The sequence below is a fragment of the Nerophis lumbriciformis genome, linkage group LG11 (genome assembly GCF_033978685.3).
Source record: "Nerophis lumbriciformis linkage group LG11, RoL_Nlum_v2.1, whole genome shotgun sequence".
Lineage (NCBI taxonomy): Eukaryota > Metazoa > Chordata > Actinopteri > Syngnathiformes > Syngnathidae > Nerophis > Nerophis lumbriciformis.
In genome coordinates this window covers 49,707,874-49,724,768 of record NC_084558.2, presented here as the reverse complement: position 1 = coordinate 49,724,768, position 16,895 = coordinate 49,707,874, and the positions used below count along the sequence as shown (strand labels likewise).

The following is a 16,895-nucleotide window of genomic DNA, read 5'->3' as shown; positions in this document are numbered from 1 at the left end:
CATCTCATATACATGACTTTTGATCTTATATATATATATATGACTTTTTATCTTATATACATGACTTTTGATCTCATATACATGACTTTTTATTTTATATATATATATATATGCCTTTTTATCTTATATATATATGACTTTATATCTTCTATATATGACTTTTTATCTCATATACATGACTTTTCATCTTATATACAGTTGTGCTCATACTGTAAGTTGACACCCTGGGAGAATTGATGATTTCTTGGCCATTCTTCAGAGAATATGAATGATAACACAACAACCTTTCTTCCACTCATGCTTAATGGTTGTGTGAAGCTATTTATTGGCAAACAACTGTGTTTACTCTTTTTAAATCAAAATGACAAAAGAAAGTATGAAAATGACCCTGATCAAAAGTTGACATACCCCAGTGACTTTGATCTGATAACATGCACAAAAGTTGACACAAACAGCTTTGAATGGCTATTCAAAGTATCCCACTTACATTACGCCAAACAGCACAGAGACAAGCCTCAAAACTTCTGGAACAAAGTCATTTGGAGTGATGGCTTTCTTCTGGCGACTCAACCATGCAGCCCATTTTTCTTCAAGTGCCTCCTTATTATGCATCTTGAAACAGCCATACCACCATTTTTCAGAGAGTCCTGTATTTCAGCTGAAGTTATTTGTGGATTTTTCTTTGCATCTTGAACAATTTTCCTTCTTTGCTGGTCTACCTGAATCCCTCATTTTCCACTTCTTAATCAGCATTTGAACACTGCTGATTGGCATTCTCAATTCCTTGGATATCTTTTTATACCCCTTTCCTGTTATATGCAGTTCAATTACCTTTTCTCGCAGATCCTTTGACAATTCTTTTGCCTTCCCCATGACTCAGAATCCAGAAACATGTGTGCAGCACTGGATGAAAGATGCAATGGTCTGTCAGAAGCCCAGAAACTCACTGACCTTTTATATACACACATTCATTACAAACAAACATGTCACAGGTGAGGATTGGAACCTTGATTAGCCATTCAAAGCGGTTTGTGCCAACTTTTGTGCATGTTATGAGATCAAAGTCACTGGGGTATGTAAACCTTTGATCAGGGTCATTTGGGTACTTTCTTTTGTTATTTTGATTTAAAAAGAGTAAACACAGTTGTTTGCCAATAAATAGCTTCACACAACCATTAAGCATGTGGAAGAAAGGTTGTTGTGTTATCATTCATATTCTCTGAAGAATGGCCAAGAAATCATCAATTCTCCCAGGGCATGTCAACTTATGAGCACAACTGTATATGACTTATCTTATATATATTACTTTTTATCTTTTATATATGTATGACTTTTTATATTTTATATATATATATATGACTTTTTATCTCATATACATGACTTTCTATCTTATATATATATATATGACTTTTTATCATATATATGACTTTTTATCTCATATACATGACTGTTTATGTTATATATATATATATATATGACTTTTTATCTTATATATATTACTTTTTATCTTTTATATATGTATGACTTTTTATCTTTTATATATATATATGACTTTTTATCTCATATACATGACTTTCTATCTTATATATATATATATATATGACTTTTTATCATATATATGACTTTTTATCTCATATACATGACTTTTTATGTTATATATATGACTTTTTATCTTAAATATATGACTTTTTATCTTATATATGTATGACTTTTTATCTTATATATATTATTTTTTATCTCATATACATGACTTTTTATCTTATATACCTGTATATATATATGAGTTTTTATCGTATATATGTGACTTTTTATCTTATATATGTGACTTTTTATCTCATATACATGACTTTTTATCTTATATATATGACTTTTTATCTTAAATATATGACTTTTTATCTTATATATGTATGACTTTTTATCTTATATATATGACTTTTTATCTCATATACATGACTTTTTATGTTATATATATATATATATATATGAGTTTTTATCTTATATATATGACTTTTTATCTTATATATATGACTTTTTATCTCATATACATGACTTTTTATCATATATGACTTTTTATCTCATATACATGACTTTTTATGTTATATATATGACTTTTTATCTTAAATATATGACTTTTTATCTTATATATGTATGACTTTTTATCTTATATATATATGACCTTTTATCTCATATACATGACTTTTTATGTTATATATATGACTTTTTATCTTAAATATATGACTTTTTATCTTATATATGTATGACTTTTTATCTTAAATATATGACTTTTTATCTTATATATGTATGACTTTTTATCTTATATATATATGACCTTTTATCTCATATACATGACTTTTTATGTTATATATATGACTTTTTATCTTAAATATATGACTTTTTATCTTATATATGTATGACTTTTTATCTTATATATATGACTTTTTATCTCATATACAGGACTTTTTTTTAATCATATATATGTATATATATATATATATATATATATATATAAATATATATGTATATATATATATGTATATATATATATATATATATATATATATATATATATATATATATATATGACTTTTTATCTCAGAATTACGACTTTTTATCTCAATTTTGACTCTTATTTCTTAAGCATTACGTTTTCTCTAATAATCATGATTTGTTCTTTTATAAACATGATTTTTCGTTTTATGATTTCGCCTTTCTTATGTAATGATTCTGACTTATCTCCTAGTTATGACTTTTTATCTCAATTTCGACTTCTCATAATTTCAACTTTCTTATCTCATAATCATGACTATGTCTCTCATAATCATGACTTTATCTTATAATTTCAACTTTCTTATCTCATAAATTCGACTTTCTTATCTCATAATTTTATCTCAAATATGACTTTTATCTCAATTTTGACTTTCTCATTTCATAGGCATTGCTTTTTTTCTAACAATCATGATTTTTTTGTTTATAAACGTGACTTTTCGTCTCATGGTTTCAACATTTCATAATTTCAACTTTCTTATCTCATGACTCTGACTTATCTCACAATTATAACTCTTTACAAGTCAATCATGACTTTATATCTCAATTTTGACTTTTTACCTCAATTTTGACTCATCATGTTGACTTTCTTATTTCATAAGCATGACTTTTTCTTTAAGAATTATGATTTCTTCTTTTATCAACGTGACTTTTTGACTCATGATTTCGACTTTCTTATCTCATGATTCTGACTTTTATCTCAATTTCCATCCATTTTCTACCGCTTGTCCCCTTTCGACTTCTCATAATTACGACTTTCTTATCTTATAATCATGACTTTTTCTCTCATAATCATGACTTTTCATTTTATAATTTCAACTTTCTTATCTCATAATTTCGACTTTCTTATCTCATAATTATGACTTTTTATCTCATATATGACTTTTATCTCAATTTCGACTTCTCATACTTTGGACTATAGGTTGATTGGCAACACTAAATGGTCCCTAGTGTGTGAATGTTGTCTGTCTAGCTGTGTTGGCCCTGTGATGAGGTGGCCACTTGTCCAGAGTGTACGCCGCCTTCCGCCCGAATGAAGCTGAGATAGGCTCCAGCATCCCCCGTGACCCCAGAAGGGACAAGCGGTAGAAAATGGATGGATGGGATAATTTTGACTTTCTTATCTCATAATCATGACTTTTTCTCTCATAATCATGACTTTTCCTCTTATCATTTCAACTTTCTTATATCACACTTTTGACTTCATCTCACAATCATGACTTTTTTAATCTAATAATCATGACTTTTTAATCTTATAAATTTGACTTTATCTCATAATAATGACTTTTTAATCTAATAATCATAACTTTTTCTCTCATCTTCACTTCTGAGCATCCGGCTCATGTCTTTGTAGATGATTATCTAGCTTCCCTTTTGTTCTGTCACTTTGAAGCGTTTCTCCCATGCATTTGTTTTTTATAAATGTGACTTTCTTATCTTATACTTTCCACTTCATCTCACAATCATGACTTTTTAATCTAATAATCATGATTTTTTAATCTTATAAATGCGACTTTCTTATCTCATACTTTCGACTTCATCTCACAATCATGACTTTTTAATCTAATAATCATGACTTTTTAATCTTATAAATGCGACTTTCTTATCTTATACTTTAGACTTTATCTCACAATCATGACTTTTTAATCTAATAATCATGATTTTTTTTAATCTAATAAATTCGACTTTATCTTATACTTTCGACTTTATCTCACAATCATGACTTTTTTAATCTAATAATCATTATTTTTCTAATCTAATAATCATGACTTTTTAATCTTATAAATTCGACTTTGTCTTTGTCCTTTCGACTTTATCTCATAATCATGATTTTTTAATCTAATAATCATGATTTTTTAATCTTATAAATGCAACTTTCTTATCTTATACTTTAGACTTTATCTCACAATCATGATTTATTAACCTAATAATCATGACTTTTTAATCTTATAAATTCGACTTTATCTTATACTTTTGACTTTATCTCACAATCATGACTTTTTAATCTAATAATCATGACTTTTTAATCTTATAAATTCGACTTTATCTTATACTTTTGACTTTATCTCACAATCATGACTTTTTAATCTAATAATCATGACTTTTTAATCTTATAAATTCGACTTTATCTTTGTCCTTTCGAATTTCTCTCATATTTATGACTTTTTAATCTAATAATCATGACTTTTTAGTCTTATAAATGTGACTTTCGTATCTTATAAATTCGACTTTATCTTATACTTTTGACTTTATCTCACAATCATGACTTTTTAATCTAATAATCATGACTTTTTAATCTTATCAATTCGACTTTGTTTGTCCTTTCGACTTTCTCTCATATTTATGACTTTTTAATCTAATAATCATGACTTTTTAGTCTTATAAATGTGACTTTCTTATCTTATACTTTTGACTTTATCTCCCAATCATGACTTTTTAATCTAATAATCATGACTTTTTAATCTTATAAATTCGACTTTATCTTATACTTTTGACTTTATCTCACAATCATGACTTTTTAATCTAATAGTCATGACTTTTTAATCAAATAATCATGCCTTTTTAATCTTATAAATTCGACTTTATCTTTGTCCTTTCGACTTTATCTCATAATCATGACTTTTTAGTCTTATAAATGTGACTTTCTTATCTTATACTTTTGACTTTATCTCACAACCATAACTTTTTAATCTAATAATCATGACTTTTTAATCCAATAAATTCGACTTTATCTTATACTTTCGACTTTATCTCACAATCATGATTTTTTAATGTAATAATCATGCCTTTTTAATCTTATAAATTCGACTTTATCTTTGTCCTTTCGACTTTATCTCATAATCATGACTTTTTAGTTTTATAAATGTGACTTTCTTATCTTATACTTTTGACTTTATCTCACAATCATGACTTTTTAATCTAATAATCATGACTTTTTAATCTAATAAATTCGACTTTATCTCACAATCATGACTTTTTAATCTAATAATCATGACTTTTTAATCTAATAAATTCGACTTTATTTTATACTTTCGACTTTATCTCACAATCATGACTTTTTAATCTAATAATCATGATTTTTTAATCTTATAAATTCGACCTTATCTTTGTCATTTCGACTTGATCTCATAATCATGACTTTTTAGTCTTATAAATATGACTTTCTTATCTTATACTTTTGACTTTATCTCACAATCATGACTTTTTAATCTAATAATCATGCCTTTTTAATCTTATAAATACGACTTTATCTTTGTCCTTTCGACTTTATCTCATAATCATGACTTTTTAGTCTTATAAATGTGACTTTCTTATCTTATACTTTTGACTTTATCTCACAATCATGACTTTTTAATTTAATAATCATGACTTTTTAATCTTATAAATTCGACTTTATCTCACAATCATGACTTTTGAATCTAATAATCATGACTTTTTAATCTAATAAATTCGACTTTATCTTATACTTTCGACTTTATCTCACAATCATGACTTTTTAATCTAATAATCATGCCTTTTTAATCTTATAAATTCGACTTTATCTCACAATCATGACTTTTTAATCTAATAATCATGACTTTTTAATCTAATAAATTCGACTTTATTTTATACTTTCGACTTTATCTCACAATCATGACTTTTTAATCTAATAATCCTGATTTTTTTAAATCTAATAATCATGACATTTTAATCTTATAAATTCGACTTTGTCTTTATCCCCTCGACTTTATCTCATAATCATGACTTTTTAATCTAATAATCATGATTTTTTAATCTTATAAATGCGACTTTATCTTATACTTTTGACTTTATCTCACAATCATGACTTTTTAATGTAATAATCATGATTTTTTTAATCTAATGATCATGACTTTTTAGTCTTATAAATGTGACTTTCTTATCTTATACTTTTGACTTTATCTCACAATCATGACTTTTTAATTTAATAATCATGACTTTTTAATCTTATAAATTCGACTTTATCTCACAATCATGACTTTTTAATCTAATAATCATGACTTTTTAATCTAATAAATTCGACTTTATCTTATACTTTCGACTTTATCTCACAATCATGACTTTTTAATCTAATAATCATGACTTTTTAATCTTATAAATTCGACCTTATCTTTGTCATTTCGACTTGATCTCATAATCATGACTTTTTAGTCTTATAAATATGACTTTCTTATCTTATACTTGTGACTTTATCTCACAATCATGACTTTTTAATCTAATAATCATGCCTTTTTAATCTTATAAATACGACTTTATCTTTGTCCTTTCGACTTTATCTCATAATCATGACTTTTTAGTCTTATAAATGTGACTTTCTTATCTTATACTTTTGACTTTATCTCACAATCATGACTTTTTAATTTAATAATCATGACTTTTTAATCTTATAAATTCGACTTTATCTCACAATCATGACTTTTTAATCTAATAATCATGATTTTTTAATCTAATAAATTCGACTTTATCTTATACTTTCGACTTTATCTCACAATCATGACTTTTTAATCTAATAATCATGCCTTTTTAATCTTATAAATTCGACTTTATCTCACAATCATGACTTTTTAATCTAATAATCATGACTTTTTAATCTACCGTATTTTCCGCACTATAAGGCGCACCTAAAAACCACAAATTTTCTCAAAAGCTAACAGTGCGCCTTATAACCCGGTGCGCTTTATTACGATTAATTTTCATAAAGTTTCGATCTCGCAACTTCGGTAAACAGCCGCCATCTTTTTTCCCGGTAGAACAGGAAGCGCTTCTTCTTCTACGCAAGCAACCGCCAAGGAAAGCACCCGCCCCCATAGAACAGGAAGCGCTTCACCCGCCCCCATAGAACAGGAAGCGCTTCACCCGCCCCCGGAAGAAGAAGAAAAAACGCGCGGATATCACCGTACGTTTCATTTCCTGTTTACATCTGTAAAGACCACAAAATGGCTCCTACTAAACGATCCGGTTCATAAAAAGACGCAATCTCTCCATCCGCACACGGATTACTACCGTATTTCACAGCAACTGAACCGCACTGTGGAACGGGAGCACGTACGGTGAATATTCGCTCCACAGGGAATGAGAAGTCATCCTTCACTGTGGTTCTAGCTTGCCATGCTAACTTCCACTCATGGTGATATTCAAAAGGAAGACCTTGCCAAAAGAGACCTTTCCAGCCGGCGTCATCATAAAAGCTAACTCGAAGGGATGGATGGATGAAGAAAAGATGAGCGAGTGGTTAAGGGAAGTTTACGCGAAGAGGCCGGGTGGCTTTTTTCACACAGCTCCGAAGGCGAACACACCTTCACTAAGACGGGCAGACAGCCTCGGACGACATACGCCAACATTTGCCAGTGGATCGTAAATGCTTGGGCAGATATTTCGGTCACAACTGTGGTCCGAGCTTTCCGGAAGGCAGGATTCACAGAACAACAGCGACACTGACTCCCGATGACTTCTACGAGACGGAACCGGCCATTTTGGATACCACGCTTGCGCAACTTTTCAATTCGGACACCGAAGACGAAGAATTCGAAGGATTTACGAATGAAGAATAACTTCAGAAGGTGAGCGCTATGTTTATTTTGTGTGTTGTGACATTAACGTTCGAGCAACATTATGTTGCTATTTATTGCTCTACACCATTTTGAATTTTACTATGTTTGTGATTGCACATTTGCGTACATTTTGGGACAGAGTTGTTAGAACGCTGGTTTTCAATATATTATTAAAGTTTGACTGAACTATCTGACTGTTTTTTTGACATTCACTTTAGCGCAGCGTTTTTTTGACATTCACTTTAGCGCAGCGTAGGCGCGGCTTTTAGTCCGGGGCGGCTTATTGGTGGACAAAATTATGAAATATGTAATTCATAGAAGGTGCGGCTAATAATCCGGTGCGCCTTATAGTGCGGAAAATACGGTAATAAATTCGACTTTATTTTATACTTTCGACTTTATCTCACAATCATGACTTTTTAATCTAATAATCCTGATTTTTTAAATCTAATAATCATGACTTTTTAATCTTATAAATTCGACTTTGTCTTTATCCCCTCGACTTTCTCATAATCATGATTTTTTAATCTAATAATCATGATTTTTTAATCTTATAAATGCGACTTTCTTATTTTATACTTTATCTCACAATCATGATTTATTAATCTAATCATGACTTTTTAATCTTATAAATTCGACTTTATTTTATACTTTTGACTTTATCTCACAATCATGACTTTTTAATCTAATAATCATGACTTTTTAATCTTATAAATTCGACTTTATCTTTGTCCTTTCGACTTTATCTCATATTTATGACTTTTTCATCTAATAATCATGACTTTTTAATCTTATAAATTCGACTTTTCTCACAATCATGACTTTTTAATCTAATAATCATGATTTTTTAATCTAATAAATTCAACTTTATCTTATACTTTCGACTTTATCTCACAATCATGACTTTTTAATATAATAAATTCGACTTTATCTTATACTTTTGACTTTCTCACAATCATGACTTTTTAATCTAATAATCATGACTTTTTAATCTTATAAATTCGACCTTATCTTTGTCCTTTCGACTTTATCTCATAATCATGACTTTTTAGTCTTATAAATGTGACTTTGTTATCTTATACTTTTGACTTTATCTCACAACCATAACTTTTTAATCTAATAATCATGACTTTTTAATCCAATAAATTCGACTTTATCTTATACTTTCGACTTTATCTCACAATCATGATTTTTTAATGTAATAATCATGCCTTTTTAATCTTATAAATTCGACTTTATCTTTGTCCTTTCGACTTTATCTCATAATCATGACTTTTTAGTTTTATAAATGTGACTTTCTTATCTTATACTTTTGACTTTATCTCACAATCATGACTTTTTAATCTAATAATCATGACTTTTTAATCTAATAAATTCGACTTTATCTCACAATCATGACTTTTTAATCTAATAATCATGACTTTTTAATCTAATAAATTCGACTTTATTTTATACTTTCGACTTTATCTCACAATCATGACTTTTTAATCTAATAATCATGACTTTTTAATCTTATAAATTCGACCTTATCTTTGTCATTTCGACTTGATCTCATAATCATGACTTTTTAGTCTTATAAATATGACTTTCTTATCTTATACTTTTGACTTTATCTCACAATCATGACTTTTTAATCTAATAATCATGCCTTTTTAATCTTATAAATACGACTTTATCTTTGTCCTTTCGACTTTATCTCATAATCATGACTTTTTAGTCTTATAAATGTGACTTTCTTATCTTATACTTTTGACTTTATCTCACAATCATGACTTTTTAATTTAATAATCATGACTTTTTAATCTTATAAATTCGACTTTATCTCACAATCATGACTTTTGAATCTAATAATCATGACTTTTTAATCTAATAAATTCGACTTTATCTTATACTTTCGACTTTATCTCACAATCATGACTTTTTAATCTAATAATCATGCCTTTTTAATCTTATAAATTCGACTTTATCTCACAATCATGACTTTTTAATCTAATAATCATGACTTTTTAATCTAATAAATTCGACTTTATTTTATACTTTCGACTTTATCTCACAATCATGACTTTTTAATCTAATAATCCTGATTTTTTTTAATCTAATAATCATGACATTTTAATCTTATAAATTCGACTTTGTCTTTATCCCCTCGACTTTATCTCATAATCATGACTTTTTAATCTAATAATCATGATTTTTTAATCTTATAAATGCGACTTTATCTTATACTTTTGACTTTATCTCACAATCATGACTTTTTAATGTAATAATCATGATTTTTTTAATCTAATGATCATGACTTTTTAGTCTTATAAATGTGACTTTCTTATCTTATACTTTTGACTTTATCTCACAATCATGACTTTTTAATTTAATAATCATGACTTTTTAATCTTATAAATTCGACTTTATCTCACAATCATGACTTTTTAATCTAATAATCATGACTTTTTAATCTAATAAATTCGACTTTATCTTATACTTTCGACTTTATCTCACAATCATGACTTTTTAATCTAATAATCATGACTTTTTAATCTTATAAATTCGACCTTATCTTTGTCATTTCGACTTGATCTCATAATCATGACTTTTTAGTCTTATAAATATGACTTTCTTATCTTATACTTGTGACTTTATCTCACAATCATGACTTTTTAATCTAATAATCATGCCTTTTTAATCTTATAAATACGACTTTATCTTTGTCCTTTCGACTTTATCTCATAATCATGACTTTTTAGTCTTATAAATGTGACTTTCTTATCTTATACTTTTGACTTTATCTCACAATCATGACTTTTTAATTTAATAATCATGACTTTTTAATCTTATAAATTCGACTTTATCTCACAATCATGACTTTTTAATCTAATAATCATGATTTTTTAATCTAATAAATTCGACTTTATCTTATACTTTCGACTTTATCTCACAATCATGACTTTTTAATCTAATAATCATGCCTTTTTAATCTTATAAATTCGACTTTATCTCACAATCATGACTTTTTAATCTAATAATCATGACTTTTTAATCTAATAAATTCGACTTTATTTTATACTTTCGACTTTATCTCACAATCATGACTTTTTAATCTAATAATCCTGATTTTTTAAATCTAATAATCATGACTTTTTAATCTTATAAATTCGACTTTGTCTTTATCCCCTCGACTTTCTCATAATCATGATTTTTTAATCTAATAATCATGATTTTTTAATCTTATAAATGCGACTTTCTTATTTTATACTTTATCTCACAATCATGATTTATTAATCTAATCATGACTTTTTAATCTTATAAATTCGACTTTATTTTATACTTTTGACTTTATCTCACAATCATGACTTTTTAATCTAATAATCATGACTTTTTAATCTTATAAATTCGACTTTATCTTTGTCCTTTCGACTTTATCTCATATTTATGACTTTTTCATCTAATAATCATGACTTTTTAATCTTATAAATTCGACTTTTCTCACAATCATGACTTTTTAATCTAATAATCATGATTTTTTAATCTAATAAATTCAACTTTATCTTATACTTTCGACTTTATCTCACAATCATGACTTTTTAATCTAATAAATTCGACTTTATCTTATACTTTTGACTTTCTCACAATCATGACTTTTTAATCTAATAATCATGACTTTTTAATCTTATAAATTCGACCTTATCTTTGTCCTTTCGACTTTATCTCATAATCATGACTTTTTAGTCTTATAAATGTGACTTTGTTATCTTATACTTTTGACTTTATCTCACAATCATGACTTTTTAATTTAATAATCATGACTTTTTAATCTTATAAATTCGACCTTATCTTTGTCATTTCGACTTGATCTCATAATCATGACTTTTTAGTCTTATAAATATGACTTTCTTATCTTATACTTGTGACTTTATCTCACAATCATGACTTTTTAATCTAATAATCATGCCTTTTTAATCTTATAAATACGACTTTATCTTTGTCCTTTCGACTTTATCTCATAATCATGACTTTTTAGTCTTATAAATGTGACTTTCTTATCTTATACTTTTGACTTTATCTCACAATCATGACTTTTTAATTGAATAATCATGACTTTTTAATCTTATAAATTCGACTTTATCTCACAATCATGACTTTTTAATCTAATAATCATGATTTTTTAATCTAATAAATTCGACTTTATCTTATACTTTCGACTTTATCTCACAATCATGACTTTTTAATCTAATAATCATGCCTTTTTAATCTTATAAATTCGACTTTATCTCACAATCATGACTTTTTAATCTAATAATCATAACTTTTTAATCTAATAAATTCGACTTTATTTTATACTTTCGACTTTATCTCACAATCATGACTTTTTAATCTAATAATCCTGATTTTTTAAATCTAATAATCATGACTTTTTAATCTTATAAATTCGACTTTGTCTTTATCCCCTCGACTTTATCTCATAATCATGACTTTTTAATCTAATAATCATGATTTTTTAATCTTATAAATGCGACTTTCTTATTTTATACTTTATCTCACAATCATGATTTATTAATCTAATCATGACTTTTTAATCTTATAAATTCGACTTTATTTTATACTTTTGACTTTATCTCACAATCATGACTTTTTAATCTAATAATCATGACTTTTTAATCTTATAAATTCGACTTTATCTTTGTCCTTTCGACTTTATCTCATATTTATGACTTTTTCATCGAATAATCATGACTTTTTAATCTTATAAATTCGACTTTATCTCACAATCATGACTTTTTAATCTAATAATCATGACTTTTAAATCTAATAAATTCGACTTTATCTTATACTTTCGACTTTATCTCACAATCATGACTTTTTAATCTAATAATCATGCCTTTTTAATCTTATGAATTCGACTTTATCTTTGTCCTTTCGACTTTATCTCATAATCATGACTTTTTAGTCTTATAAATGTGACTTTCTTATCTTATCTTATACTTTTGACTTTATCTCACAACCATGACTTTTTAATCTAATAATCATGACCTGTCCTCTCATCTTCACTTCTGAGCATCCGACTCATGTCTTTGTAGATGGATTATCTAGCTTCCCCTTTGTTCTGTCAACTTGAAGCGTTTCTCCCATGCATTTGTTTTTGATGCTTTCAGCATTTTTTTCTTTTGCAATTGGAGCAAACAAGCGTTCCTCGCCAATGTTGACGTTTGTCAAAAGCAAAGATGGCGTCTCACCTCCTGCATGCGCCGCTTGGCTCTCTCCAGCGCGTCCTCGTAGCCTTTCCGCCGGAGCTCGCTGAGGCTCTCGTAGTACTCCTCCGTGTCGTCGCTGTCGGAGAAGAGCACCTGCGAGAAGATCTTCCAGCCGCAGGTGTCGAGCGCGTGGCCCAGGTACACCTGCAGCCGGTGGCAGAGCGCCTCCGTCTCCCGCGGCGGGGACGCGTTGGCGCCGAAGAGGACGGACCAGACGCCGGACGGCTCCTCCGGGAAGGGCGGCAGGCAGGGCTCCAGGTCCGAGTTGACCTCGCACAGCTGGAGGTGGACCGAGCGCAGGTCCTGGGAGGAAAAGAGGCCGGCCCAGCTGAAGTCCCGGCGGCCGCCTGGCTCGGGGTCGTCCTCCGCGGCGTCCACCAACTCCATGTCCGCCGACTTTTTCCCTTTCTTCGGCTGGACTACCGCCGCGGGGCTCCAGTCGAGCAGCGGGTCCTGGAACGTGGTCCGCTTCTGCACCGTCCGGTTGTGGCAGGTTATGGCGAACTTGCCCTCCACGTCGTTCCAGGCCACGATGAAAACATACTTGTGTCGCTCCTTGTCGTCGAACACTTTGGGTCGGACGGACACCCAGCCGGACTCCAGGTTGTCCTCCATGGCGAAGGACATTGTCGGTGAAAGACCCCGAAAACAAGCGAGCGTCGTCCGGGGAAGTGGGGGGGATAACAGCCGGAGGCTAGCGGCTAACGCTAACGCGACGGAGGCTAAGCGGCCGAACAAAGGCTCTGCTATCGCGCGGAGCTTAATGTCTCCCCTCCATTAACGGCGACGACGACTCGGCACAAAGCGGGGCATAGGCGACGGCACGTCCGGGTGAGGGCGACACATCGAGTCCGGTTGTCATGACACCAGACCGCCGGGTTCACCTGCTGGCTGACCGTTGCTTCTTTTTCCTCCTTCTTCTTCTTCTTGTTTACAAGCCGAGCGCGTTCACGTGAAACCCCGGGGCAGCGCGATGGTGCGTTCAGCGGCCCCGCGGACAAAACGCCACTCGTCCCCTCTTCAACCGCCGCTTATCTCTCCGTATTCCTCAATAATCGCACTTTTCTAGTCGCACACTTCCATGTGCCAAAATGCTCCTTTTACGCTTTCATTCGGATCAAAAATCCAACGGTTGTCTTATAAAACATGTCCGCGTCCCCGCTCTCCCTTTGTTCCCTCAGTCTCTCTCTCTCTCTCTCGCTCTCTTTGGACGCGCACGCGGAGCGTAAACATCCGCACGTGGGAAAACCCATGACGTCAGCACGCAGACGTGACTGCCGGAAGAAGGAGGAGGGCCTTTTAAAAAAAAAAAGAAAAAAAAAGATGGTTTTACGGCGAGGCAGGAGGTTCAAAATACTGCATTTTGTAAACAAGTCGTTCACGCCATCTTTTTATTGTACATTAAGGAAAACATTAATCGAGGTTCTAGCAATGGTGTACTGAATAAAATAAGACGGTATTAGTCAAAGGCCAGTGTATGTTTTGGTCATTTAATTTTATTTTCCATCCGTCCATTTACTACCGCTTGTCCCTTTCTAGGTCGCAGGGGGTGCTGGAGCCTATCCCAGCTGCATTCTGGCGGTAGGCGGGGTACACCCTGAAGAAGATACACAGATAGACGTTTCATGAATGGAAATGGAAAAACTACTAGTTTATTTGAATTTAATATAAAATAAATATGTTTTTGGCGTTAAAAAGCTATAACTAAATATTACAAAATTGTTTTATTTTAATTTAATTTTATATTTCATAAAAAATGAGGATCCTCAAGTCAACAGAAACGGACAAGCCGACCAAAGCGGATGATTTTTTTTTTCATAGTTTGACACCGGAAATGTTATTTTCGAAGTAAAAGCGGGGATACCCGTGTGTCTGGCTAAATGTCTTTGGGGGATTTTAGACATGACACAACGACAACTGACATCTACTGAAATTTCTAGCCACGGACAAAAGGAAACTGGAAAAACAGACCCAAACGGATGTGTTTTCATATTCCGACACCGGAAGTTTAATTTTCAAAGTAAAAGAAGGACCACTACAGTACCCGTGTGCCTCGCTAAAATGTATTTGGAACCCTATATATATATATATATATATATATATATATATATATATATATATATATATATATATATATATATATATATATATATATATATATATATCTTTAAATTTGCTCGTTCCCGTTTCGGTATTGGAATAAGAAAACACATCCGTTATGATCTGTTTTTCAGTTTCTGTTTATATGTGCGTGGATATTTTTTTGTAGATATCAGTCCTCGTTGTGCCGTGTCTAAAATTATTTCTGTGTACGGTTCCAAACACATTTTAGCCAGCGCCACAGGCACACTCGCTTTTACTTTGAAAATAAAAACCCCAGTTTAAAACAAATAAAGTCGTCTTTGGTCTGTTTTGTCCGTTTCTATTTACTCGGGATTTTCTTTTTCTTTTATGAAATATAAAATGAAAATCAACAAAACATTTTTAATTTTTTTGGTGACGAACATCAATAACAACATATAAAAACGGGGTGATGTTCATTTTACGTTTCCTACAACAACAATTTAAATCCCCATGAATCAGAAACGGGGGAAAAAAAACACCGAAACACCATATTCTGACACCGGAAGTCTTTATTTTCAAAGTAAAAGCGGAGATAGTACGGTACCTGTGTGCCTGGCTAAAATGTCAAGACGGAAATTATTTTAGACATGATCCGACGAGGAACTCTCTACTCACATATCACACGACAGTGGTGGCAAAATGGGATTTGATCACGCACGATAGTACAGTATTTTATTACAGGCTCATGTCTTTAAAATTTCAACTTCCGGTTTGGTCTGTTTTTCAGTTTTTCGATGACATGTGCGTAGAAACCTCTGTAGATGTCAGTCCTTGGTGTGCCTTTTCTAAAAAAAATTCTGTGAAGTGCTCCAAGTACATTTTAGACAGAGTCACAGGCACACGGGTACAGTAGTAATTATCCCCGCTTTTACTTTGAAAATAAAATCTTCCGGAAATGGGGGAAAAAAACATCCGTTTTAGTTGGTTTTTTTTTTCGTTTCTGTTTACTGGGGATTACAATTTTTTTTTTATACGAAATATAAAATGAAAAGCAAACTGTTTAAAAAAAATGTGGTTATTGTTCTTCGACAACAAAAAGAAGAACGCTTTGTTTTTTAAATTGTATTTGTTGTATTTTAAAATGAAAATCCAATAAACCAAGCGTTTTTTGCTTATAAATTTCCTTTCATGAAAATAAAATTCAATGACCAAAACATACACAAAAGTATGTATACAAAACTGTAGATACATTACCGCATGCATCTGGTGATATATTGCAGGGTCTTTCTGTCAACTTCCTTGTTCCCAGCATGCCTCACGGTGAATGAGGCCGCGACTTGCTTAGTTTAGACGTTGATTTGTTTTTTTTCTTAGTGTTGCTTGATGTGTTTCCTTGTCACGTTTAGTGTGGTTCCTTGCTTTTATGTGTTTAATACATGTTTTCCCTCTGAGGCTGATCTCGTTTATCCAT

The 16,895-nt window shown here is 30.8% G+C and overlaps 1 protein-coding gene across 2 annotated transcripts in view; it reads right to left on the bottom strand.

Annotated features, from left to right (window-relative positions):
• Positions 1–14,602, bottom strand: part of jmy (junction mediating and regulatory protein, p53 cofactor) — an 87,902-nt gene extending 73,300 nt beyond the window's left edge. The window contains exon 1 of one of the 2 annotated variants that reach the window (XM_061966290.2): positions 13,343–14,602. In XM_061966290.2, coding sequence (XP_061822274.1) covers positions 13,343–13,987 — 645 coding nt within the window. In that variant the 5' untranslated portion in view covers positions 13,988–14,602. The remainder of the gene's footprint in view (positions 1–13,342) is intronic. The other variant, XM_061966291.2, reaches the window with a different exon arrangement.
• Positions 14,603–16,895: the final 2,293 nt, after the last annotated feature.